We start from the raw sequence: 25957 nt of genomic DNA on the forward strand, positions 1-25957 counted from the left end.
TCTGGAGAATTCTTCAGATATATTTAGTATCAGACATTTATGTTAACTATCTACTATACCAGTTATTTCACATCATCTTAATGAAGGCAGCCTCAAGTCCAGACACAGAGAAGTATGTCATAAAACTCTTAAAGTCTTAAAACTCCTGTTTATACAAGAGCTTAGCAGAAATACAGGCTCTAAAATCAGATAAACTAATTCAGATGCAGGTCTGTCACTTATTAGTCACTAGTCCTATGGATTTCATTGGTTTACTTTCTATCAGTTAGATCTATCACCTGGGTGCTTCTCCCATCCGAAAAAATTATGTGCATGTGTGTAACTGAAAGAGTGCAGGAGCCCAAAGCCAGAGACAACAGTTGTTCCATGGAGCTGAAATTACGGGTGGCTGTGATACTCCCAGCATGGGGTACTAGGGAAATCGAACTCAGGTCTGCTGGGAAAGCAGTTATGTGCTCTCAACTGAGGAACCATCTCTCTAGCCCAATCCCCCCCCAACCCCCCCGGAGCTGGGGACCGAACCCAGGGCCTTGCGCTTGCTAGGCAAGCGCTCTACCACTGAGCTAAATCCCCAACCCCTCTCCAGCCCAATCTTGTATACACATCTCCTGACTCTTATTTCTGGCAAAAAAAAAAAAAAAAATAAATAAATAAATAAATAAAATCATGGCTATATAAATTGTTACAATATTTTTTTCCTTAACATGTTCCTTAAAATTGTAAACTGTGGCTGCACTGGTGGCTCATACCTTTAATCTTACACTTAATTCAAAGTCAGACTGGTCTACATAGTGTAGTGGGACCTCTAAAATTTCTAACTAAATTTATGAACCTATTTTTAATCTATAGAGGGAAATACATCCAAATTCTATGGCTGGCTGGGGTGGCCTGCCACTGTATCTTTCTCTGGAACTCAGCTGAGTTGCCTCCTGAAGGAAAACACCACACAATCTTAGTTTAGAATCAACAGGTAACACAATTGCTGGGGCAACAACGAATATCCTAATCAGTAGGTCATACTAAATTAAATCCTCTGGTGGCAGATCCTGATGGATCCATCTAAAGGTGGGGAGAGGGGTCTAGTTTGTTACATCTTGTACCCCAAAATCTTTTCCTCCAAAAAAACCCAAGTCCCTTTCTCCTCCTTTCTTCCCCCCTACTCCAACCTAGAAGTCCCGCCTACTCCTCGATCAGTGATTGGTCCCCTGAAATCTTTATTCATTAGGGGAAGGTCTTTGCCACAACATAGTAAGACCCTATCTCAAAAATAAATAAAGGGTATTTACCTGTCAACTGTTTTTTAAAGAATCATTTATTTATTTTACTTTTTGTGAGTACACTGTCATTGTCTCCAGACACACCAGAAGAGGGCATCGGATCTATTACAAATGGTTGTGAGCCACCATGTGGTTGCTGGGACTTGAACTCAGGACCTCTGGAAGAGCAGTCAGTGCTCTTAACCACTGAGCCATCTCTCCAGCCCCCACCTGTCAACTGTTAATTGAAGAAAAAAGTGAAGTGTCTATCTCAAGATTTGGGAATATAGTAAGGAGCCAGCACAGAATTTTGAAGGTCTCTCTTAGCCAGATGCACATGCATTTTGTATATCACTTCAAATATTAATCTTGTTTACCTAATCTTTGGGTAAAACTGGGATACTAAGAGGACTTATATAATACAAATCTTCCTATTCCAAAACTGCCTTAAGATGTCTATGCTTGGGGAATGCAGATAGCAGACTGTCTAAGATGATTCTTTGTGATGTAACCAAAATCCTACATGCAAGGAAATGTCAAAAAGCAGATCCCCAAGATATCTTCTTGTCCAGAAGATGTATTTGCAGAACTATACAGGTTTTAAAATGTAATGCCATAGCTAGAAACCTAACAGTAAGATGTGATCTGTAAATCTGTTTAAAACGTTACCTGTTTTCTTTGTTTTATCGGAAGTAGGATCCAACGCAGTTAAGGGAGCAGAGGTGCTCTTAGAGCTATCATGGCCACACGTGCCAGAATCTTCCTCATCAGAAGAAAACGAAGATAACTGTTCTAAATTTTTAAGTTCATTGTCAACTTTTTCTGATAGATTGACCCCTCCAGTCTCAGATGGTAACAGTGCATGTGCTGCAGGTGATGTCTTTGCAAATGGTGGGGGACAGAAGGTACGGGTGACTTGGGTTCCTGATCGTCTGGTCCTATTAGGTATTCGAACGGCAAGGGTAGAAAACTGCTGCTTGGGCCCACACTTCAGGAAGTCTAAAAAGGAAGCAATAAATCCTGTTTTGACCTCTGGCTGCTTTTCCTCCACTTCCTTGATTTTCTGCCTCATCTTTTCTTGATGCTGGAAACCTTCATCACAGCTTTCTGAGGAAGGGGAAGTGTATGGTAAATACACATCTGTCCCTCGGGGGTTCTGTCGCTTGCACTGAGCAGACTTTTTCAGTTGTTTCTGATTATCTTCTTCCTCTTTACCCTGTTCTTTTCCTTTAGCTTTTTCCTTTGGAAGGTTAAAATATGTTACATCTTGCTTTTCATCTTCAGTCTTGCCACTGGCTGCATCCCCTGGCTGGGACATGGCCAGCAGTGCAAGTGTACTCCTTCTATGGTTGACCAACATACCACTGTCATCACCTACTAGGGTAAAGTCACTCTCTGATACCACACTCTCTCCACTTATGCTCCGACTATTAGAGACAAACTCTTGATTTCTGTTATTAGTCACTGCACTGTCAACAGCCATTTCCCTGTCTTCTTTAGACTCATGGTTTATAGTCAACTGTTTCTTGAATGGGTCAGAACTTTGCTCCTGGATTTCCTGACCCAGTCCAACCATGGCAGAAGGTACTTTAGTTGGTATATTTTGACTAGATGTTTCCATATGCGGCTGATCAAGGACTGTTTCTGACTGAAGGGTGGGTACTGATGAAAGGTTTACACTAACCTGATTTCCATTTAAGGAAATATCATTAATACTCTGTGGCTTTCCTACTGTAGCTGTTATGGAGTTAAAATCTGAATTCACATGCCTGACATCTAATGACTGCTGATAATGAGGCTTAGAATCACTACTTTCAATATCTTGCATGGTTTCATTTGCAGCTGATTTGGAAAATTCAGAAGGTGTAACCCCACAAGCTGCTGCTGTAGCTGCTAAGATGTCATCTACATTTGATAAAATATTTCTTTCATCACTGAGAAGCATTGCCTCTGGGAAGCATATTGATCCAAGAGAAACAAACTGACTCTTTGAATCCTGTGGATTGGTTGTCAGCTGCTGCAATGGTTTTGAAGGTTCAGGGAGGTCTAGTTTCATGACGTCAGGATTCTGGGCATGCAGCTGCTGCTGAGGATGTTCACCGTTGCTCTGGATAATATGGCCATCCATCTGAAGGAAAGGATGGACTATCTGTTGCGGACTCTGAACACGCTGCACTTGCAAGGATGCCTTTGCTTGTCCCAGGCTCGCCTGTAGCATCCCAGCCTGCTGAAGAATCTGTAAGTGACAGGCAGAGTCTGCAAGGACTGGTGCGTTAGGAAGAGCCTGATGACTGTGCCCTAAAGCATGGTTTGGAACCTGTATCTGAGGTGTGGCACTGATCATTTGATCATGCTGTTGCTGAGCCTTCGCTCCATGCATCTTGTGCATGAGAGAATGCTGCTGGGTGAGGTCTTTAGTATTCAACCTTATCTGTGGAGTCTGCATTAAATTAGTTGACTTCTTAAGATCAGGGGCTACTGAAGTATTGGGTTGGCTGCTTTGCTGGTTAAGTGGTGTCATTGAACCAACCATGTTTTCTTCTTGTTTTGAACCCTGGAGACCAACTCCAACAACTTGATCTTCAAGGTGGGAGTTATTTCTGGTTACACTCTGAGAATACCTATCATCTGCCTTTGATGTCTTATAAACTGACTCTTGGGCATTCACTTCCCCATCGGGTAGCCTTTGGCTTGATGACTCAAGAGATGCTTGTGACTGCAATGCTTGTAATTTCTGCATTGGAAAATCATCTTGCTTTGAAGATGTATACACATTTGAGTCAAGTTTTCTCTCAGCATAAGACTTTGAATCAGGGGAAGCTATGCTACTTTGTAAAGTCTGACCACGAGAAGAGGATGCAAAAGATGACTGCACAACAGGCAAAAACTTTTGGGGCTGAGGAGGAGAAGATCCTTGTGTCTGAGCATTTGGGGATGAATGCATAGAAGGATAATTTGGTGTTGGGGTAGAAACTGGCAAGCTCTGACCCCGAGAGGCAGAAGAATAAGAAAGAGAAGGGGCTGGTAATGTCAGAGACTGTCCTGATGCGTAGCTTTCTGAAGGACTAACAACAGATAAAACTTGTGACTGAGATGAATAACTGACCTGTGTTTGGCTAACTGGTGATAAACCCTGAGAGTGACCAGAAGAATAATTTTGAGACTCACTGACTGAAGACAGGTCTCTTGTTTGAGCAGGGTAATTCTCATTTGTAACTAAAGATAATACTTCCTGCTGATTGGATGAATAACTGAGTGTCTGATTTTCAGAGGTCACTGGCTGAGATGACCCAGGAAAAGTCAATGTTTTGTATAAGGGTGGCAACTTCTCAGCCCTGCTGGACCTGTAAACCTGTGAATGAACGATGGACGGCACACCATGTGGCTGTACTGAACCATAATTTTGGGACTGACTAACTGATAAAAGGCTTGGTAGCTGTGCTGTTGAATAAATTTGTGCTTGACCTGATATTACAGAACTCTGGTTATGTAAAGGTTTAGAATAGTTTAGTGTTTGCACAGGAGGAATTACACTTTGAGGCTTGGGAATTGTAGTTGATGTTAGTGGCTGTTTTGTAGAACAGCTGTCTACTTTTGTTGCAGAAGGAAGATACCCTGATGATGGAATTACAGATGAATAAGACTGGGCAAGTTCTGCTGAGACCTGAGGGGTCTTCTGCTGCAATACTCCATTGCTCACCTGAGTAGAATCTCGGACTGAACTACAGGATAAAGACGACTGCCTAGATGTTTCCTGAAAACTGCCAATACTTGCACTCGATAGGTAACTATGTAAGGGATGCTGTGAACCAGTCAGTTGTGCCTGAATAGACTGGGTAACTGAAGGCCGCTGGTGGTGTTTAATAACACTACATTCTCGAAGAAGGGCTCTTTCAATGGAAGCAGCAGAATTAGTAAAAAGAGCTGAACTATAGGCTTGAGGGGTTTGTTGGGCTCCCCCAAGTGTTGAAGGCAACAAACTAAACTGAGGTTGTAAAAGATGGGGTGCTGACTCTTGGGCCGAGCGATATGTTGAAGACTGAGGTGGTATGCTGTTACTTAATGCAGAACTGCCCAGACGCTCAAATGCCAAAGCAGTCGGGACAGTTCCCTGGGAAGTCTTAATTTGTAGCAAAGGGTCATGAGGGTTTAAAATTCCATTTGATGTAGTGTTAAAAGATGAATCTTGAAGCACCAAAGGTGAGGTGGTCACAAAGTTTCTGTTGCTAAAGGAAGCTGGATGCTGATAAGCAGACAAAGTCGGTGGTGGAAGTGTTCCGCTGGTTGGCAAGGGTCCTGTAACAAACAGCTCAGCTGCTGTTGAGGAATGCATGCCTATCAAGAGAACACATAAAAATCTTTATGTAATTATAGCAGATATTTAAATAAATGTTGACATTATAGTGATAGACAGATCTCAGGACATCAAAATATCCAATTGTATATATATGGGAATGTTAAAATTTTTGCTTTCTTAAAACAAAAATCAAAGTTCTGAAAGATGTAGCAATGTACATCTGTAATGCTTAAAATAGGTGAGTTTACACACAGGGAAGTAGACAAATGCCATGTGGAAATTAAGAAGCCAGCAAAAACGTACAGAAATCTCTGGTAATTACTCTACTCTAACTCCCTAACACAAATTAAAATAAAATGTACAAAACATTAAAAACACTAAATATTGGGGGCTGGAGAGATGGCTCAGTGGTTAAGAGCACTGACTGCTCTTCCAGAGGTCCTGAGTTCAATTCCCAGCAGCCACATGGTGGCTCACAACCATCTGTAATGGGATCTGATGCCCTCTTCTGGTGTGTCTGAAGACAGCTACAGTGTATTCATATGAATAAAATAAATAAATGCCTCTTAAAAAAATACTACATTTTGCATATCTCACATAACAAATGAAAAAATGAGAGATTTTAACTGTAAGGTTTTACTTTTTTTTCTTGTTTTGTGTTTATTTTTTGCCAAATAATATTCACTGAAGAAATGTCTTACACTTCAGGTACTGACTTCTCATGAACTGTCTAACAATAAAAGACACATAATTGTATTTAAAAAAAAAATCGAACCATTAATTCATACGGTAATGGCAAGAAAGGACTATACATTTCAGAACAACATCCTTTTCTTTTTAAGATATGTTTTTAGTGGTTTTAATTATTTCTAGGGTGTATATGTATATGTTTGTGTGTGTTGCTTTTGTTTAATTTTTTCCTCTTTTCTCTACTTTGGGAGAGTTCTTCTCCAAACTATCTCCTATCTTCTCTGGCTTAGATGAGCTTCTCCAGTGTCAACTGTCACTAACCATCTTCTCTTCTCACTCTATTTTCTGATCGTATTAATACTGTCTCCCAGAACCTCCTGAATCCTACTCCTCTTTTCTCAGCCTCTGCTGGCTTTTTATATCCTCTTCTGTTCCTAGAATTCTAAGAGGCAGCCAACACTCAAAGAAAGAGGGTCCTTTAAATGGTCAGACACATAAAAATAAATCCTACTACATTTCTGTCCATTTGTTTAGCTACTAATTATTCAGTTTTGAAGTTGCTTCTCCATTCTTTTGAATGTCTTTTCCGGGGTTCTCAGGTACCTGATGTATCTTTCGTTGATCCCCCAGGAGCATATGTACAACTGAGATAAAAACCTAACAAGCTGGAGAGATGGCTCAGTGGTTATGAGCACTGACTGCTTTTCCAGAGGTCCTGAGTTCAATTCCCAGTAACCACATGGTGGCTCACAACCATCTGTAATGGGATCAGATGCCCTCTTCTGGTGTGTCTGAAGACAGTGACAGTGTACTCATATAAATAAATAAATCTTAAAAGACAAAAACAAAAAAACTACCATCAATGCTTTTCTTTTGTGTAACTTGGGTACTACTTCTTGAGTCTTTTACACTCTAGTATAGCCTTAGGAACTAAAGAAGGTAAAGGAATTCAAGGTTGTAAAGGAACCAGTGGTAGAAATACTCTATTTGAGGCTCTCGAATCTATTAACATTCTCCGTTTCTCAAATTTCTTTTTTATAACAAACTCATGGGAATCCCACAGGCTGGCAGACTCTTCTATATGTCACGCCTCCAGCAGCTCTTGTACCAGCTGCTAAAATGCCTGTAATTTTAATTTAGTTAAGGATCACTGCTCTACCCACACAGGCTTCTTAGTCAACCATGGTAGGGCTGTTGGTATAATTTCAACAGGACCTCCCCACCCCCCCCTTAAAAATTTGAAAACTGAATCCCTGTTGTGACTGTTTTTGGACAATGTAAACAGTTTGGGGTTGGTCGTTCTGGATGACATTTTCTAATACCTTCCCCAGAAGCATCTTCCATTTCATCCCTTATTTAATGGATTGTCTCTGGTATTAAGGGGATATTAATCTGAATTCCCAACTGCTGTAATAAATCTCATCCCCATATATTTATGGCCATGTCAGTCACATAAGGCCTTAACTTTCCTATTTGACCTTCTGTCCCACACATTTAAGCCATCACACACTTTTTCCCCCTAAGACAACATTCCAATTCCTAGAAACTGAGTATAAACCTTCTGAAGTGCCATTCTGAATTCAATTTTTGTGAAATGATGGTTCCATCAGCTCCTGTATCCACTAAACCTTCTATTTCGGTATCATTTACTTACAACTTTAATTTTGGCTTCTAATGATTAACAACTGTTTGCCAGACCCTCCAGATATTTCTACTGGATTGACTTTGCCTTTCCAGAGAAACAGTAACAGTTAAGCAATCCCATCACATGTTAAATTGCATCTCCCTTTTTATATAAGCCATAATTTTAATTTCTCATTTGAAAACTTCATTTATAATTCCTAATTCCTAGATGCATTATAAATCCTTGGAAAGTCAAACTGCTTGCTTCCCAAGATCATTCCTACTGCCCCTGAAGGCAAAGGACTATAAACTCTGGTAATTGTTTTATTACATTGATTTTTGGGGGATAGCATAAGATGTTTATCTATGACCAAATCTAGAGCAGCATTTGCCAACAGTAGCATGCATTAAATCAGCAATACTTAGTTAAGGTTTTTCTGCCTGCTTGTTATTTCCTGTCTGACGAGACACTAACAGCTTGTGCTTTATGCTGTAGGGCCTTTAGCTAGCCCTCCCTCCATTGTTTCTTGACAGCAAGAAATTGCCTTGGATATCTCTCTTAGACATACACTCATAGGTCCAATTGTAACACTTGTCACACTGCTTGTACACCCCTGGAAGTTTAGGCCTTCTTTCTGCTTTATATTTAGAAAAACCATTGCTTTTAGAGATGCCTTGTTCCCAATTTTGTTTCAAATGTCCATATTTCCCACAAAAAAAGCACTGGGCCTTTTGATATCTGAGACCTCTAGCCATTGCTTGACCTCTTATATTAATTTCCCTCACTCTCTTGTATTCCTGGCTCCTTTTCTCTACCATGATGGCCATTGCAATTGAGGGCTAGCCTCTAGAACAGCTGTTACCATTCCCTCCAGTGGAGTGGGGAGGCGTAATTTTATTTTGAGTAGCTCAATTATTTAGAGTTTGTTTCATACAAGGCAAGAAAATAAGATATCATTGCTTTTTAAAAAATGCCTAAAGTCCATCATTTCTGTAGGGTACCATCCTATTTCATCATAACCTTGTGGATATTCTCCATTAGCAGACATATGCTGGATAAACATTGGGAATATTGTTGGCAATTTTGTGACCTAGGACTGCCTGTTCTCAAAAGGTGCTGTGGGTCTAACCGTGAAAAGGGCTGTCTCATCTGACCATCCTCCTGCTTTTCCACTTTTATTTGACTGCCTGTTGTAGTTTGTATATGCTCGACCCAGGGAGTGGCACTATTTGGAGGCGTGGCTTTGTTGGAGGTATCACTGTGGACATGGGCTTTATGACCTTCATCTTGGCTGCCTGGAAGTCTTCCATTACCAGCCTTCAGATGAAGATATAGAACTCTCAGTTCCTCCTGCACCATGTCTGCCTGGATGCTGCCATGCTCCTGCCTTGATGATAATGGACTGAACCTCTGAACCTGTAAGCCAGCCCAATTAAACGCTGTTCTTATAAGAGTTGCCTTGGTAAGTAAAGAAATATATCTAATAAGAAATTTAAAAAAAAAAAAAAAAAAGAGTTGCCTTGGTCATGGTGTCCATTCACAGCAGTAAAACCCTAACTAAGACACTGCCCTTTGACACAGCTCCTTCCCCTCTTTTCTGCCTGGGGGAAACTCCCTCTCTCTGGTTCCTTCACTGGGAATAAGCTTATTGTCTCTCCCTTTCTTGACGCTTTCCTTACATTGCTTGATCCCAAGTTTCTCTATTTCCCCTGATTTTTTTCTAGTTGCTCAGCCATGTGCGTGCAGGTGCCCAATGAAATCGGAAGCATCAGATCTCCTGGAGGTGGAGTGACAGATGGCTGTGAGCCACCTGACCTGTGTCAAATACAGACACCTCCCCTGAAAACAGCATGTCTTCTCAACTGCTAGGGAATTTTATTACCAATCTTCCCATGTAGACATTAAAATAAGGCTTAATTTTTGTTCCTGTCAAACTGGTAAGTAGCTAATTTAAGTATAAAATATAAACTGAGTATCTTTTATAATTATCAAACCTTTAAATTGAAACTGAGTTAATTTAAATTGAACTGTCAGGATGGAGCCCTGAATAATGGTATAAGTTCCTGACGAAGCAGCCTGAGTTATTTCAGGACTCAACAAAGGACAGCAATTCACCATGGAGGATTCTTTAGTGTTAGTGCTAGCACTACTACCTTCCATATCAAGTGTCCCAAGTAAAACAGTCAAAGTTAGATTCCTGCTCTTATTTAAAAAGCAATTTTTGAAAAGCAGGCACAAGTTTCATATACCAAGTCTGTCTTATTTTGAAATAGCAAAAAATATTGTATTGACTAGTGTGTGTGTGTCTGTGTCTGTCTGTCTGTCTGTTGTTGTTTTAGAGACAAGGTCTCACAATGTAGACCTGGAACTCATACCTACCTTGCCTGAGTACTGAGATTAAAGGAGTGTACCTGTATGCCTGGCTCTGGCTAGGTATGTTTTAAAGGTGCAAGAAAGAAAAATGTGTCCATTTAGCAATTACATAGCTGTTGTATCATTAAAGCTAAACTTTAGAGCTGGAGAGATGGCTCAGCGGTGAAGAGCACTGACTGCTCTTCCAGAGGTCCTCAGTTCAATTCCCAGCAACCACATGGTGGCTCACAACCATCTGTAATGAAATCTGATGCCCTCTTCTGGTATGTCTAAAGACAGCTACAGTGTACTTATATACAATAAACAAATAAATCCTTAAAAGAAAAAAAAGCACAAAAAAAAAAAAAAGCAAAAAAAAAAAAAAGCTAAACTTTATCTCATTTCTATTTTAACATTCCCATGGCATAGATATCTTACATATTATGTTTATAAACCAAAATATGAAAGCTGATTTTTCTTTCTATTCACTCAATATATCCAGAATCATAATATATTTTAAAAAGACTGTTACCAGTTGCTTGAGGAGTGGCGGCATATCCAGGAAGCTGGTGAGAGGCTGTGAATGTCTGTCTTTGAAGAACATCCGATTCTGACTGGGAGGGATGGACATCTTCATAGCTTAATGAGAGAGGACAGTATTAAAAACAAACAAAAAGTAATCCCAATGAAACAATCAAAATGATTTACAGGAGAGCAACTACTGGTTGTAAGTTGCTTTACACAAAGAACACATGGAATGAGCAAAAGCTAAAAAGCATAAAACAGAATAAACTTCACAGGCAGGGATGGGGTCGCATGCTGACTAAGAGCCTGGGTTGGCTCCTAGCACTAAAATAAACAGTAAGTTTATTATCGTTTGTATACTTGAACATGCTCATTTTAAGTAACCTATTCATTATGTATGTTGTGCTAAAACAAAGAAGCTTGTAAATAGTATATCAGGTAGACAAGAATGCTCTGTGCCTTCACATTTCATTGCATTGCCGTCTTCCATCCCCTCCATACTCACTGTTCCCTTCCTATATTATGTCTTATACTTTTCTGGATATACTGAACTTAATTGGTGAAAATACTGCATAAAACACTGGTTTCACAATGACATTTTTGTATATGTATAGCATGTACTTATATCACATTTTCTTTATCCATTCATCCACTGATGGGCACCTAAGCCAATATCACAATCTGGGATGTGAATACTCAGAGTCTAAACAAGATATCCAACACTGAGGTCTTTTTACCTGATGCTGAGTGATAGCTCAGAGTATACTGCCCAAGCGTATTACAGCGTATTATGGCAGGATGATACACAGCTTTAGTTCTGTGAGAAATCTTAATGATGATGTCCACAGCATATAGACTAATTCATATCCCACAAATATACATATATAAATACAGATCCTTGTCCCATCCACCAGCCTTTGCATCTGTTTTATTTCCTTGACGATAACATGGGATAAGATGCAGACTCAGTGTGGTTTTGATGGCTGAGGCTATTAGAAATGTTTGAGTCACTGGTCCATTTATTGACTGGGTTATCTCTTAGTACTCAGTTTTAGATTTGTTATTTTTAAATATTTGTGTTTATGCCTGTGAATTTATACATATCACATGCATATAGGAGCTCTAGGAAGCCAAAAGAGAGAAAGTGGGATCCCCTAGACCTGGAGTTACAGACAGTCGTGAGCTATTATTTTTGGTGCTGGGACCCACCCCAGTCCTATATAAGAACAGTCAGTGCTCTTAACCTCTGAGTTATCTCTCCAGATATAATCTGGCTATAGGCACAAACAAGGACTTTCTAAATGGGTCTCCAGTCATTCGGGAATTAAGAATTAAACAAATGGGATTAATAAAAATAAAAGTTTCCACATCAAAGGAAACCTCATCAGAGTGAAGAGACAGCCTATAGAATAGGAGATTTACATCTGGCAGAAAATAAATATCCACCAAATATAAGAAGTAAAGTTTTACCCAAGTGTTTGACCATGGTGATATGGAAGTGCACACCTTTACCTCCAGGACGGGGAAGCAGACGCAGGAGGATCTGTGTTACGTTCTAGGCCAGCAAGGCTAAAGCGAGTTTTTGTCTTAACAACAAAACTGCCCAAGTTTACTTGTGGTGTATGGTGGTTTCATAATTTTGGATTTGACTTATACACAGTCAACCTTAGTGTGAAATTTTTAAGTAGAAAATCTTCAGAAATAAACTGCTCATATTTTTAGAAATGTTATTAGAATATATCAGTTGAGGGGTTGGGGATTTAGCTCAGTGGTAGAGCGCTTGCCTAGCAAGCACAAGGCCCTGGGTTCGGTCCCCAGCTCCGAAAAAAAGAAAAAAGAAAAAAAAAAAGAATATATCAGTTGAACAAAATAATGGGTTTTATGATGATTTTGGGGTATATAATGTACTACCTCTACATGACACCCCCCACCCCAACAATGTCTTGCTATACAATCCTGACTGGCCTGAACTCTCTATGTAGACCAGGCTCATCTCAAACTCACAGAAATCTACCTACCTTTACATGCACACATGCACCACATACTTTAGTAATTATAATTCTAGTTGATTTGCAGGGAGACCTCATTACATTTAATAGTTAACAATGTTGAACATCTTTAGCTGGCATGAAAAATATCTTTATTAAATTTTACTCAAATCTTTTGCCTAATTTATTGGGCTGTGAAGAGAGAATCTTCATGCACCGTGTGGAAGCATCACATCTCAGTAAAAAGCCTACAGCCAATGAACTGAGGCAGGATTAGCAGGTAGGACATCCTGGAGAGAGAGGATTCTGGAAAACAGGCTCTGGAGATTTGCCCCAAATGTAGAAGGAGATAGTCACATGAAAGTAGGAGAAGTAACTAACCACGTGGCAGGACTTAGCATGAACAGGTAATTATGGTCAGGAAACAAGCGAAGCTCTGGTCCAGGCATTTACTCATGAATATTAAGTCTCACGGTCGTTATTTTCAGAGAACAAAGAGGCCAGGAACAAACAGGGCTGTTTTCTTATTAATTTTATGAGTTGCCCACATATTCTAGAATCAATCCTTTAGACATATATAACTATTTTCTACCAATCCATAGCTTTTATTGTTCTAAAAATATCTTCAAAAGAGTAGTACTTAAATCTATTAAATACATTTGCCATTTTGGCTAAAATAAAAACTGTTATTTAACCCAGTGCCTCAAAGAATTGTTTCCCATGAGTTTTCTTCTGGAAATGTGAGAGTACAACTGAAAAAGCCCATCAGTTCTAACAACAGGGATTGAGGATGTTCCAAATAGTGTATTTAACATGTATGAGGCCCTCTAGTCAATTCCTAAAAAAGCAAAATGAAAAGATAAAGACTCAATAACTTTATTGCTGTGATAAAATACCCCATAATTTAGAAGAAAAGGGGTTTATTTTAGTTCATAATTCTATTACTGCAAGAAAAGTCCAGGTGGCAGGAGCTTGAAGCAACTAGTCAGTATCTACAATCGAGCGCAGGGAGAGAACAGAAAGCAATTGTGCACACTCACTGCTCAGCTAGCTTTCTCCTCTATGTACCCAGATCAGGGAATGGTGCTACCTACTTATAGGCTGGTCCTTCAGCATCATTTGGTATTTGGCTTTTTTTCCCCCAGAGCTGAGGACCGAACCCAGGGCCTTGAGCTTGCTAGGCAAGCGCTCTACCACGGAGCTAAATCCCCAACCCCAGCATCATTTAACATAATAAAAATAACCTATATAACACATGTGCACACACTCACAGGCATGCCAACCCGATCTAGACAATCCTTCTTTGAGACTCTTTCAAGGTGAGTCTAGATTATGAAGTTAAGAATACGTGTGTTTCTTTGATTCTGAACTATTTGCATAGTCTTTTAGAAACTGAGAATCTTCTGATTCAAAAATCAAAACACTCCTAATATCTGCAAGTATCTGAAGAAAATGCAATGTTAAAAACAACTAGATTTCAGCTTCCACTTGGAGATAATTGTTTGAACAAAGCAATAGCTGCAATTCCCCTTCCTATACACCACACAACCTGGAGATTGAGTCCAGGGCTTATATACACCAGGCAAGCACAGGATACCACTAAGCTATATTCCTAGCCCTTGACTTTTGGACACAGATTTCCTTCCACACAGACTTAATTAACCTCAAACTCATTCATGATTCTCCAGCTTCAGTATCCTAAGTAGCTAAGGCTGGGGCCATATTACTCCTCCTCCATCCTCTGTCTTTACATTTCCCAACCCTTTTTTTTTTTTCTTTTTTTCGGAGCTGGGGACCGAACCCAGGGCCTTGCGCTTGCTAGGCAAGTGCTCTACCACTGAGCTAAATCCCCAACCCCCCCAACCCTTTTTTTACTTTTCTCCACAGAATAGTATCATTCATACTATGTATTAACTGGTTTGCTAATTAGATAATTAATAAAAATGTCAACTCCACAAGGACAAGCTCTTTGCTTCACTCACTGCTTTATCCTGAGCACAAACGATTGTATTTGGCACACTGTAGATACTTATAATTGAAATTCTATGCTCAGTTTCAGAGCACTGAGTGAGCATCTACTCAGTTGTCAGGCATCCTGATAGATGCTGGGAACTTAAAATTCAAACATTAAACCAGAGTGTCAGCTCACATCCATAAAATTTATTAATAACATGGCACTCTTGTACTAGGCACATGTGCCTATATATACACACAAAGAAGCAAAACACATAAAATAAAATTTAAAAATAAGTTACAGAAAGCAAATAAGAAACACTGTTAAAAATGTCTTCTCAAAGTTTTATTAATTTGGTATTTGTTCTTTTGTTTTATGTGTGGGTTTAAACAAATTATTTCAAGTTACGTTTTCCTTCTTTCTTGAGGAGGCAGTTTGAGAGAAGGTCTCTACCTAGTCCTGGAGCTTTCTATATAGACCAGACTGGCCTTGAAGTCACATAAATACACCTGCTGTACCTCCCAAGTGCTGGAATTAGAGGCGTGGGCCACTATGACTAGCTGTGTGTGAGGCTTTTTTTTTTTTTTTTTTTTTTAAAAGACAGGGTCTGATATGCAGCCCTCAAAGTCACAGAGATCTGCCAATCTCTGCCTCCTAAATCTTGGTATTAAAGGTGTGCACCAGGACATCTGGTCTACAGTTTTGTCTTTGGTAACTATTTGAAAGCACAAGATTTTAAATGGTATAAAATTAGCTTTCAGATAACAACAGTTTGTAGAATTTAGATCAATTCAGACTCCAGACTCCTTTTACTCTATCTATGGTCCAGCAATTCTACTCTTAGAGACTTGAATCCACCATATGAACGTTGACAGCATTTTCCTAACAAACAAAAAGTAGAAACAAACTTTTATCTCCAACAACAGATAAATGAATAAGCAAAATGGGAGACTGCCATATAATAATACACTGTTCAGACAAAAACAGATGAGTACAGAAAATACTAAGTAGAAACCAGACATAAAAGGGATGAGTCCATATGCAATTCCATTTGTATGAAATTTCCCTAGTGCATAAATTCATGGGGAAAAAAGGGCACTATGCTTATCAGGGACTGGAAGTGGGACACAACAGGAGGAGGAATGTAGTTATTTATGGGCTGAGTAAAATCCTTTAGAATTGGACCATATTGACAGCTGTACAACCTGTGATTATCCAAACAGCGGTCACTGGTAACTGTTTCTTTCTGTGCAACATTATCAGTATGCTTCTGTAGCTGGCCGATTTCTATATATTGCACAACCACTTTTAAAACATTTATATGGAATTGGAGATATACAATAGCTCATCTGCAGAGTACTTACTGCTGGTTTGGAATACCAGCCAGGGAAAACAACGAAGGCTCTGGGACCAGGGGCTGAGGACGTTACTCAGAGTGCCTCTGTGCACGGCTCTAAGTTCCATCCTTTGCTATTCGGGAGGGGTGGGGGGGTGGTTGTTTGTTTGTTTGTTTGGTTTTTGGTCAACCTGACACAAGCTAAAGTTATTTGGAAAGAACTTTTGTTGGGAAATGCCTATATCAGGTGACCCATGGATGAACCTTTAGGACACTGTCTTGATTAATGAGTGATGTGGGAAGGCTCAGTTCACTGTGGCTAGTGCCTCCTTTGGGTTGTATAAGAAAACAGGCTGAGCAAGCCATGTGGAGCAAGACAGTAAGCAGAGTTCCTGTGCAGTTTCTAGTTCAGTTGCGGTCTCCAGATTCCTGCCCTGATTTTCATTTAAGATGCAATGTGACTGAGACAAGCAAACTGCAATAACCTTTCTGTTCCCATGTTAGTTTTGGTTGTGGTATATTATCACAGAAACAAACCCCAACACACATCCAGCTCACAAAAAATAATTACTCTGTATATATTTGTATAGTTTTAAAATAAATATTACATCTACATTCTTTGTTGGGACAACTTCTCAGTATGTAGCCCAGCCTGACATTGAATCCCGGGCCTCTCCAACCCGGGGATTACAGGTGTGATCTTCAGCTGTTCTTCCTGTGTTGTTTCTTCAGAGCCATACATCAGCATATATGTTGCAGGACACATGGAGAAACAAGACACTGAGTCTCAAGCACTTGGGTCCTCCACTTCTCACTTTCTTTGTTTAAGGGCCTTCTGAGAACATACTGGTGGAAATCATCTTTAGGGATTAAAAAGGTTTTCTTATTCTATTAGCTCTTCTAGGTTCCAACCAATGAGGCACAGTGGTATCTGTCAGCCTAGGAATGCCCTTTTCTCCTTTATAAAAAATAACCAAGTTGAGAACACTCAGCTTGACATCCATGAACAGATTTGTGTGTTCCCCCCCCCCTCCTTGGTCTATAACAGGAATGCCCTTTATTCAATTGTAGATGCATTCTGCCATGGGTCAAAATGCCTTGCTTAATGGGAAAACCCTGTCATTCCCACCACTGATTCAGACCACCTAATGCCTCCACTCTTCACCCAGAGATCACCAGAGACCTCTGTGGGCATGTGCTTCTCACAGAACATATGAAGCTTGTGTTCAGTGTCCACTTCAATGTGTGTCAGACAGCCAATGCAGGAAAGAAGATTTTTAACTTCATCTTGACATAGCTGAGAACCACTCCTAGTAGCTTTAAACAACGGCCAATTTAGCCTACAGAACTCCAAATAGATTGGACCAGAAAAGAAACACCTCCCGTCACATAACTGTCAAAACACCAAACGCACAAAATAAAGAAAGAATATTAAAAGCAGTAAGGGAAAAAGCTCAAGTAACATATAAAGGCAGACCTATCAGAATCACACCAGACTTTTCGCCAGAAACTATGAAGGCCAGAAGATCCTGGACAGATGTCATACAGACCCTAAGAGAACACAAATGCCAGCCCAGGTTACTGTATCCTGCAAAACTCTCAATTAACATAGATGGAGAAACCAAGATATTCCATGACAAAACCAAATTTACACAATATCTTTCTACAAATCCAGCACTACAAAGGATAATAAAGGGTAAAGCCCAACATAAGGAGACAAGCTATACCATACAAGAAGCAAGAAACGAATCGTCTTGGCAACAAAACAAAGAGAATGAAAGCACACAAACATAACCTCACATCCAAATATGAATATAACGGGAAGCAATAATCACTATTCCTTAATATCTCTCAACATCAATGGCCTCAACTCCCCAATAAAAAGACATAGATTAACAAATGGATACGCAATGAGGACCCTGCATTCTGCTGCCTACAGGAAACACACCTCAGAGACAAAGACAGACACTACCTCAGAGTGAAAGGCTGGAAAACAACTTTCCAAGCAAATGGTCAGAAGAAGCAAGCTGGAGTAGCCATTCTAATATCAAATAAAATCAATTTTCAATTAAAAGTCATCAAAAAAGATAAGGAAGGACACTTCATATTCATCAAAGGAAAAATCCACCAAGATGAACTCTCAATCCTCATCTTCGATTGGTTTATATACAAGTGTGCAATTTCTAGGCTTGAAAGTAAAATGATGCTATCAGGTGCTGGATAGAGGAGCCTTATTTTTTATTATGGCAGCTTGCTATTTTTGTAACATGGTGATTTGGTTGAACACAATAAAGTACAGTAGTAACTGATCTCCCCTTCTTCCTGGATGAGTGAGGAGATGATTAAATGTTGATGTCAGCATCCTTGAGCATATTCAGATGAGCTTCTGCTTCTGTTGAAAAGGATGCTGTGTTTGATTGTGGTCCGAAGCTTTGAAGCACTACTTGGCATCTCCTTCCTTGGAGGTCTCACTGTTTAAACATAACAGATTTGATAGCTTGTTGGTAAGGTGAGGTCCAGCTTGTCTCCACTAGGTCATCTTCATGTGAATCCGGTGGTTATACGGTTTTGTTCTAGGGATATTTCATTTTTTTAATAACGGTTTTAGCTGACATTCATGGAGAGAATGAATCCTTAGAACTGTGCCACTAGTGAAAGGAAATCCTGTCTAGAGTATGTTTCTTTACAAAGCTGTGTCACACCATCCTTTGGGCCCTCTGCTGGAAAAGTAGAATCAAGTCTCAAATAATGCCTTTTAAATTGTATCCTCTAGTATTATAGATGTAGGACAGTACTGTATCATACCTCTGTGGATGTAAAATAGCTTGTACCTGCTTTATGATACGTAGTAGTGACCGTGCTTTATCAGAGCTGTTTTTAATGATGTTGCTCAGAATGTTTTCTTTCCAGATGATGATTGAGAAGCTAATTTTAAAAAAAAAATGGTGCCAGGTACCACAAGAGTAACAGAACTGTGCTGTTTTCTCGGGTTTTGTTTTTTTACTTTTTTTTTTTTTAATGGAGTGTGCTGGATGTCTCTACAGTTTTGTTCAGATGACTGCAGAACCTGGAAAAGCTGTTGCTGCTGTTGATGCATAACACACTGCTATTATTGGTCTTTTTATATAAATATAAATATATATATACAGATATATAATTTGAATTTTTTGAAACTTTACCTGTGCTGTCAACTTTGGAAAAAAGTATCCCCGTTTACTGTGTTGAGTTGGCACTGTACAGAAATTAACAGCCATATTGGTCTAGAAATGTTGAACTTAAGTTTTTTCCATTTGTACAGGGGTAACACACTGTATTAAATATGTAAGGTCTTATATACGTGGGTTTGATTACAAAAACTAATAAAGTATTCTCTAAATTAAAAAAAAAAAACAACAACGGCCAATTTATTTTTTTTTAAACTCTAGAGTGCAAAAAAAATTCTTCAGAATATAGGAACTGTTTCTAATTCCTGTATTTTGACCAGCTTAGGGGAAAAAAAAAAGTGTGAGTATTTAAAGTTCCACGTAGTCTTTCCTTTTTTTTTTTCATTTTATTTATTTATTTGTTTTATGTATATGAGTAACACTGTAGCTGTCTTCAGACACACCAGAAGAGGGCATCAGATCCCATTACAGATGGTTGTGAGCCACCATGTGGTTGCTGGGAATTGAACTCAGGACCTCTGGAAGAACAGTTGGTGCTCTTAACCACTGGGCCATCTCTCCAGCCCCCCACGTAGTCTTTCTTAAGACTTTTATTAACCCTCCGCACCCTCACTCTAAATACTACCTTGAACTAAGGCCTAGAGAAGAGAATGAACAAAGAGATATGTCCCAGACTTTCACCATCTCTAATCCACACAACCATGAATGGGAGCAACACAGGCTTGTTATAAAGTAAGTCAGAGTCTTGAATGAAAAACTACACTCTTTCTTTAGTTGCTGTCGCTTAAACTTAAAAATTTGACTTTCCCCTCAAAACAAATCAAAATTGCCTGTTTTAAGTATAAATAATTGTCCTAGTTAGGGTTTCTATTGCTGCAATGAAACACCATGACCAAAAAGCAAGTTGGGGAGAAAAGGGTTTATTTAGCTTACATTTCCATATTGCTATTCATTATTGAAATCAGGACAAGAATGCAAGCATGGCAGGATCCAGGATGCAGGAACTGATGGCAGAAGCCATTGAGGGTGCTGCTTACTGGCTTGCTGCCCCTGGCTTGCTCAGCCTGCCTTCTTATAGAACCCTGGACCATCAGTCCAGGGATAGCACCACCCACCGTGAACTGGGCCCTCTCTCATAGATCACTAATTGAGAAAATGCTCTACAGCTGTACCTCATGGAAACGTTTTCAACTGAGGCTCCTTCCTTTCTGATGACTTTAAAACTTGTGTCGAGTTGACACACAGAACAATAATCTTTCCCTATGGCTTTTTGTTTGCTTTGTTTTTTTGTTGTTGTTATTGTTTTGTTTTTGAGACTGGGTTTCTCAGCATAGCTCTGGCTGTTCTGGAACTAGCTCTGTAGACCAAGCTGGCCTCAAACTCACAGAGATTCATTCACCACCAGGTTTTTTTTTCCTAAGATTTTAATCTAATTAGCCTTAACAAAGAAAACTACTTCATTAATTAATTGTCTATTAATGTGATATGGGGGTGTACACACGCCACAACATTTATATGGACTTCTATGTAATGGACATCTATGGTGTTGGTTCTTTACAACCTCCCTATGTCCTTAAATGTGTTCCAGAATTGAATTCAGGTTGTCTGGATTGTGCAGCAAGCATCTTTACCTGCTAAGCCATGTTGTCTGCCCAAAAATAGATACGTTTTTAAAGTAGATGAGAAAGCTGGAGAGCTGGCTCAGCACTTAAAGAGTACTTGCTGCTCTCACAGGACAGAAGTTTGGTTCAGCACACATGGTGGCTCACAACAGTCTACAATCAGTAGACCTAACATCTGATCCTAATCTATGTAGGCACCAGGTATGCACATGGTGCACATACACACTTGCAGGCAAAACACTCATATAAGTAAAATAAATATTTTTAAACATTAAAAACAAACCACAAAGCAAAATGCTTTAAAGGGCTGGGAAGCTAGCTTAGTGGTTAAGAGCACTGGCTGCTTTCCCAGGTGACCCAGGTTTGTTTCCTATAACCCACTTGGTGGCTTCACAACTGTCTATAACTCCAGTTACAGAGCATCTGATGCCCTCTTCTGACCTGCAGAGGCACTGCACACACATGGCACACATATATAGATATAGATTTAAAAAGCCACACAAATTAAAATAAAATACCCCCTGAAAAATTTTAAATGCATACTACTTACTTTAAAGCCTATGGGAAACCAAACTAAACTAAACAAACAAACAAACAAAAAACCCACACACCTAGAGTGGCAATTCCTGTCCTGAACATGAAATTACAATTATAAAGAACAAATGCAGGGTTGGGGATTTAGCTCAGTGGTAGAGCGCTTGCCTAGCAAGTGCAAGGCCCTGAGTTCGGTCCCCAGCTCAAAAAAAAAAAAAAATGCTTTTGAATATAATGTTAAAAATGCTACACTTGGGGTTATATACAGATATTAATAACATAAAACATTCTTTTGGTAGCCTACCCCTATGTCTATATGCTTAAGGAATAAAACACATTCTAAGTTTAAAAATCTCATCAAAAGCCCCATGAAATGTGTTAAATCCTAGATGAACAAGCTAGAACTTGCATGTAAGCAGTAAAATACTTAAGCAATCAATGAACTCTTTTGTTCAAGAAATTATGTCACTTTGTTCTCTTCGTGTTAAGGAATTTAGCCACTGCAAACTAGAATACAAAAGAACAGGACTCTCTAAAACATGTTTTAAGCACTAGCAATACCATTCACTGAGGGAGTCCTGCCTGCAGTCAGGAGCCCGAGTGTCACTGCTGATTCTACAACGGCTGCTGAAATTCTGGGCAGAGTGCAGGCCTCCTAGAACACGAGGTCTCCTACTTGTAAAGCCCAAAGCTCTTCATAATTCTAAAATTTGGGACTGAAGTTAAAAATACTTGCTGTTCTTGTAGAAGACCAGGGTTAAGTTCCCAGCAAGCAAACTGCTGCTCACAGCCATTTGTAACTGTAGATCACCAGGTTTCCAACACCATCTCTGGCTTCCATAGGCATTAGGCACAGAAATGGTACACACATGTACACACACACATGTACACACACACACACACACACACACACACACACACACACACACACACACACACTCCCCTATACGAGGTGTGCCATTCTTTCACAGGACCAAGAGTGGGTCTAGCTCACCTAGCTAGGGTCAGATGGCTCACAACTACTTGGAACTCCAGCTCCAAAGGATCTGATGCTGACTTCCTCTTCTGAACTCTGTGGGCACCTGCTCTTATACATGCACACATTACCACATGCACAGACATAATAATAAATAAATCTTATTTATTATAAAAATAAATAAATATAAATATAAATAAATATTTTAAAAATAAAATAAATCTTTTAAAATAAAAATATGATTTTAAAATCATAAAAATAAATCTTTTAAAAGATCTGTACAGAAATAAGCCCTGGATCTACTGAGTTAACCTGGTAGTTGTGCTCTAGAATGCTGTCACACTTACAAGACAAATGTTCTACAGAACTCTAGTTAGCTACTAATCAGTCTGAGACTTAAATTGAAGACTCTTTGAAACACAGTCTTAAAAAAAATATTTTATGTGCACTGGTGTTTTGCCAGCATGTGTGTCTGGATTCCTTAAACTGGAGTTACAGACAGTTGTGAGCTGCCATTTGGGCACTGGGAACTGAACCTGGGTCTTCTCGAAGGACAGTCAGTGCTCTCAACCACCAAGCCACCTCCGTAGGCCTTTGTTTTTGTTTTTCTAATGGACAGGCTCTGTGACTGAACGGCAGGACTTAAACTCAGTTCTTACAAATTCTGTGACTTGAGGCTAACCACACAAGCTTTACTTTCCTCAACTATAAAACACAGGTACTGACAACACCCGCCCTTCTGTTCTGTAAGGCTGCTGTGATAATAAAAGCTGATGAAGCACGGGCTGGAGAGATGGCTCAGCGGTTAAGAGCACTGACTGCTCTTCCAGAGGTCCTGAGTTCAATTCCCAGCAACCACATGGTGGCTCACAACCATCTGTAAAGGGATCTGACGCCATCTTCTGGTGTGTCTGAAGACAACTACAGTGTACTTATATATAATAAATGAATAAAAAAAATTCTAAGTTTAAAAAAAAAAAAGCTGATGAAGCACATATGTAGCATTTTGTACATTTCTACACTTAGCACATCACAAGTGCTCAATCAGTGACATCATTATTGCACCTAACATACAAGTGGCATTTATTAATTGCCAAATGTTAGCCTGGAGACTAAGAAAAAGCTGAAAAAGCATAAGAAAACAGGAAAACATACTATGGTATGGGAAGACTTTCCATGGGAAATAGTTGCTAAGCGCTGAGAGGAAGAGACAAAATTATCTAAGGAGAGAAAGAAGCATCCTAAGAAGATGAAACAGCATATACAAAGGCTTGGAAATGAAATTATTACAACATGCTAGTAGATCTACATGCTTCTACTGGAGGATGCTATGAGGTTATCAGGAGTCAAACAGTGAACATAGGAAATATGTCACTTTTTTATTAAGAGGTTCTAAAAATCTGTATTCCCATAAAGGAATAAATTATTAGCTACAAATTTAAGACGGTATACTGCAAATTCACTTGGAAAATGTTCAAGAGTACAAGAGCTCAACCCAGAGCCAATACTGAGAGTGTCACTAGGAGGTATAGGCCATGGGTAGGCCATGGGAGGTATAAGCATATGCCTAGCATATAACCCTGGGTTCAATCTCTAACACAAAATTTAAAAAGAAAAAGTTTGGTCTAGAGAGATGGCTCAGTGGTTAAGAGCACCGACTGCTCTTCCAGAGGTCATGAGTTCAAATCTCAGCAACCACATGGTGGCTCACAACCATCTGTTATGAGATCTGATGCCCTCTCCTGGTGTGTCTGAAGACTGCTACAGTGTTCTCATGTATAATAAAAAAAAAAAATCTTAAAAAAAAAAGGAAGAAAAAGTTCAAGTAAATCACTGATAGAAGGAGATTCTGATACACTGGAGAAAACAGTACTGCCTCAAAGCCTTTTAAATTTAGGACATTCCTGAATGAATGAGACAGGGAACTCTGGCAACAAAGCAGCTACACTCAAGTTTCAGAGTATGGCTGAGAGCCACTGGACAAAATAACTTATGGAAAAAGAGGACTATAGAAAAGTGGAAGTCAGATTATTACCTTTTAGGGTTCACTGAAGGAGTGTTAAGCATGTGAAATGCTCCAGCATGGTGCATGACAAGCAGACTGAGAGCAGAGTTTACAAGCCACATGTATGATCAACAATAGCAGCTGCCATGGGGACTGGAGAGATGGCCCAGTGGTTAAGAGCAGTCACTGCTCTCCCAGAGGTCCTGAGTTCAATTCCCAGCACCCACATGGTGGCTCATAACCATCTGTAATAAGATCTGATGCCTTCTTCCGGTGTGTGTAAAGAGAGCAACAGTATACTTATATATAATAAATAAATCTTAAAAAAAAAATAACTGCCATTCTTTTTTTTTTTTTTTTTTTGGTTCTTTTTTTCGGAGCTGGGGACCAAACCCAGAGCCTTGCGCTTCCTAGGTAAGCGCTCTACCACTGAGCTAAATCCCCAGCCCCATAACTGCCATTCTTAAGGATGTTTTCTGAGTTCAAACTCAAGTCCTACCTTTCCTTATTTCTATTTTAAGATATCATTAAAGTGCGAAGCATGGTAGCTCACACTTTTAATCCCAATACTCAGGAGGCAGAGGCAGTTGGATCTATCTCTGTAAATTTAAGAACAGTATGTTCTACATATAGTTTCAGGACAGCAGAGGATACATAGAGACCCTGTCTTTAAAAAAAAAAAATCACAAAACTGCTTGTATTTTTACAAATCTCTGGGCATGTCTATAGGGAGTTTTCTAGATTAATCAAGATAGGAAAATTCACCCTTCATGAGTAGTAGTAGTATAAGGTAGGGTCTTATGATAAATTCCTGACTATGGGTACAATGTACCAGCTTCCCCCCTGCTTCTGCCACCAAACTTTCCCTGACACAGTAGACTGATGATAATCCAAAACTAACTTTTCCTTAAGATGCCTTTTTTCCGGGGTTGGGGATTTAGCTCAGTGGTAGAGCACTTGCCTAGCAAGCGCAAGGCCTTGGGTTCGGTCCCCAGCTCCGGAAAGAAAAAAGAAAAAAAAAAGAAAAGAAAAAAAAAAGATGCCTTTTTTCCAAGTATTTTGACATAGCAACAAAACAAGCAGTTGATGCACACGGTGAAAAACTGGTGTCACAAAGATGAGAAGATAAGCATAGTTTGTGAACATGGTTTCATAAAAAGTCAAAGAAAACAGTACTTTATGAGTTCTTGGTAAGATCTTCTCAATTTGCCATATATTATGACAAATTGTTCAATCTGGTACAAACCCATGGCCTTAAATTGGCTCTAAAAATTTTTACCAAAAGTATGTTCCAGGAAAAACCATTCCAATTCTTTAAAACAAAACAAAACAAAAAAACAAAACAGGAGCATAGCCTCTCCCCACAGATGTTAAGTCCCAAAGGCCTAATCAATATATTCTTCAAAGGCTTCCATATCTAACCTTTGCCTTTTACTTCATTTAACAGTTCTGCTTTATCTGTTTATTTATATCCTCAACTTCACAAAAGGCATTTCCCTGGAGAACTAAAATACCTTGTGATTCACACCATACTCTTCCCATATCACATTTCCAGAGTTCAAACACTGCCTCTGCCCGTTAACAGCATATGGTCTTAGGAATGTTAATCCCTCTATGCTTCAGTGTCCTTCTCT

At 39.4% G+C, this 25957-nt stretch overlaps 1 protein-coding gene across 2 annotated transcripts in view; it reads right to left on the reverse strand.

The window, feature by feature from the left end:
• Qser1 (glutamine and serine rich 1) overlaps positions 1-25957 on the reverse strand; it is a 64767-nt gene that overhangs the window by 31524 nt on the left and 7286 nt on the right. The window contains exons 2-3 of one of the 2 annotated variants that reach the window (XR_015682895.1): positions 10752-10858; positions 1465-5591 (exon numbers count right to left, since the gene is read on the reverse strand). Coding sequence is in view for 1 of the 2 variants with exons in the window: in NM_001139493.2 (NP_001132965.2) it covers positions 1926-5591; positions 10752-10858 (3773 nt within the window). In the remaining variant the exon portion in view is untranslated. 2 annotated transcript variants of the gene reach the window in all.

The sequence above is a fragment of the Rattus norvegicus genome, chromosome 3, assembly GCF_021556685.1.
Source record: "Rattus norvegicus strain SHRSP/BbbUtx chromosome 3, alternate assembly SHRSP_T2T, whole genome shotgun sequence".
In the NCBI taxonomy this organism is placed as follows: domain Eukaryota; kingdom Metazoa; phylum Chordata; class Mammalia; order Rodentia; family Muridae; genus Rattus; species Rattus norvegicus.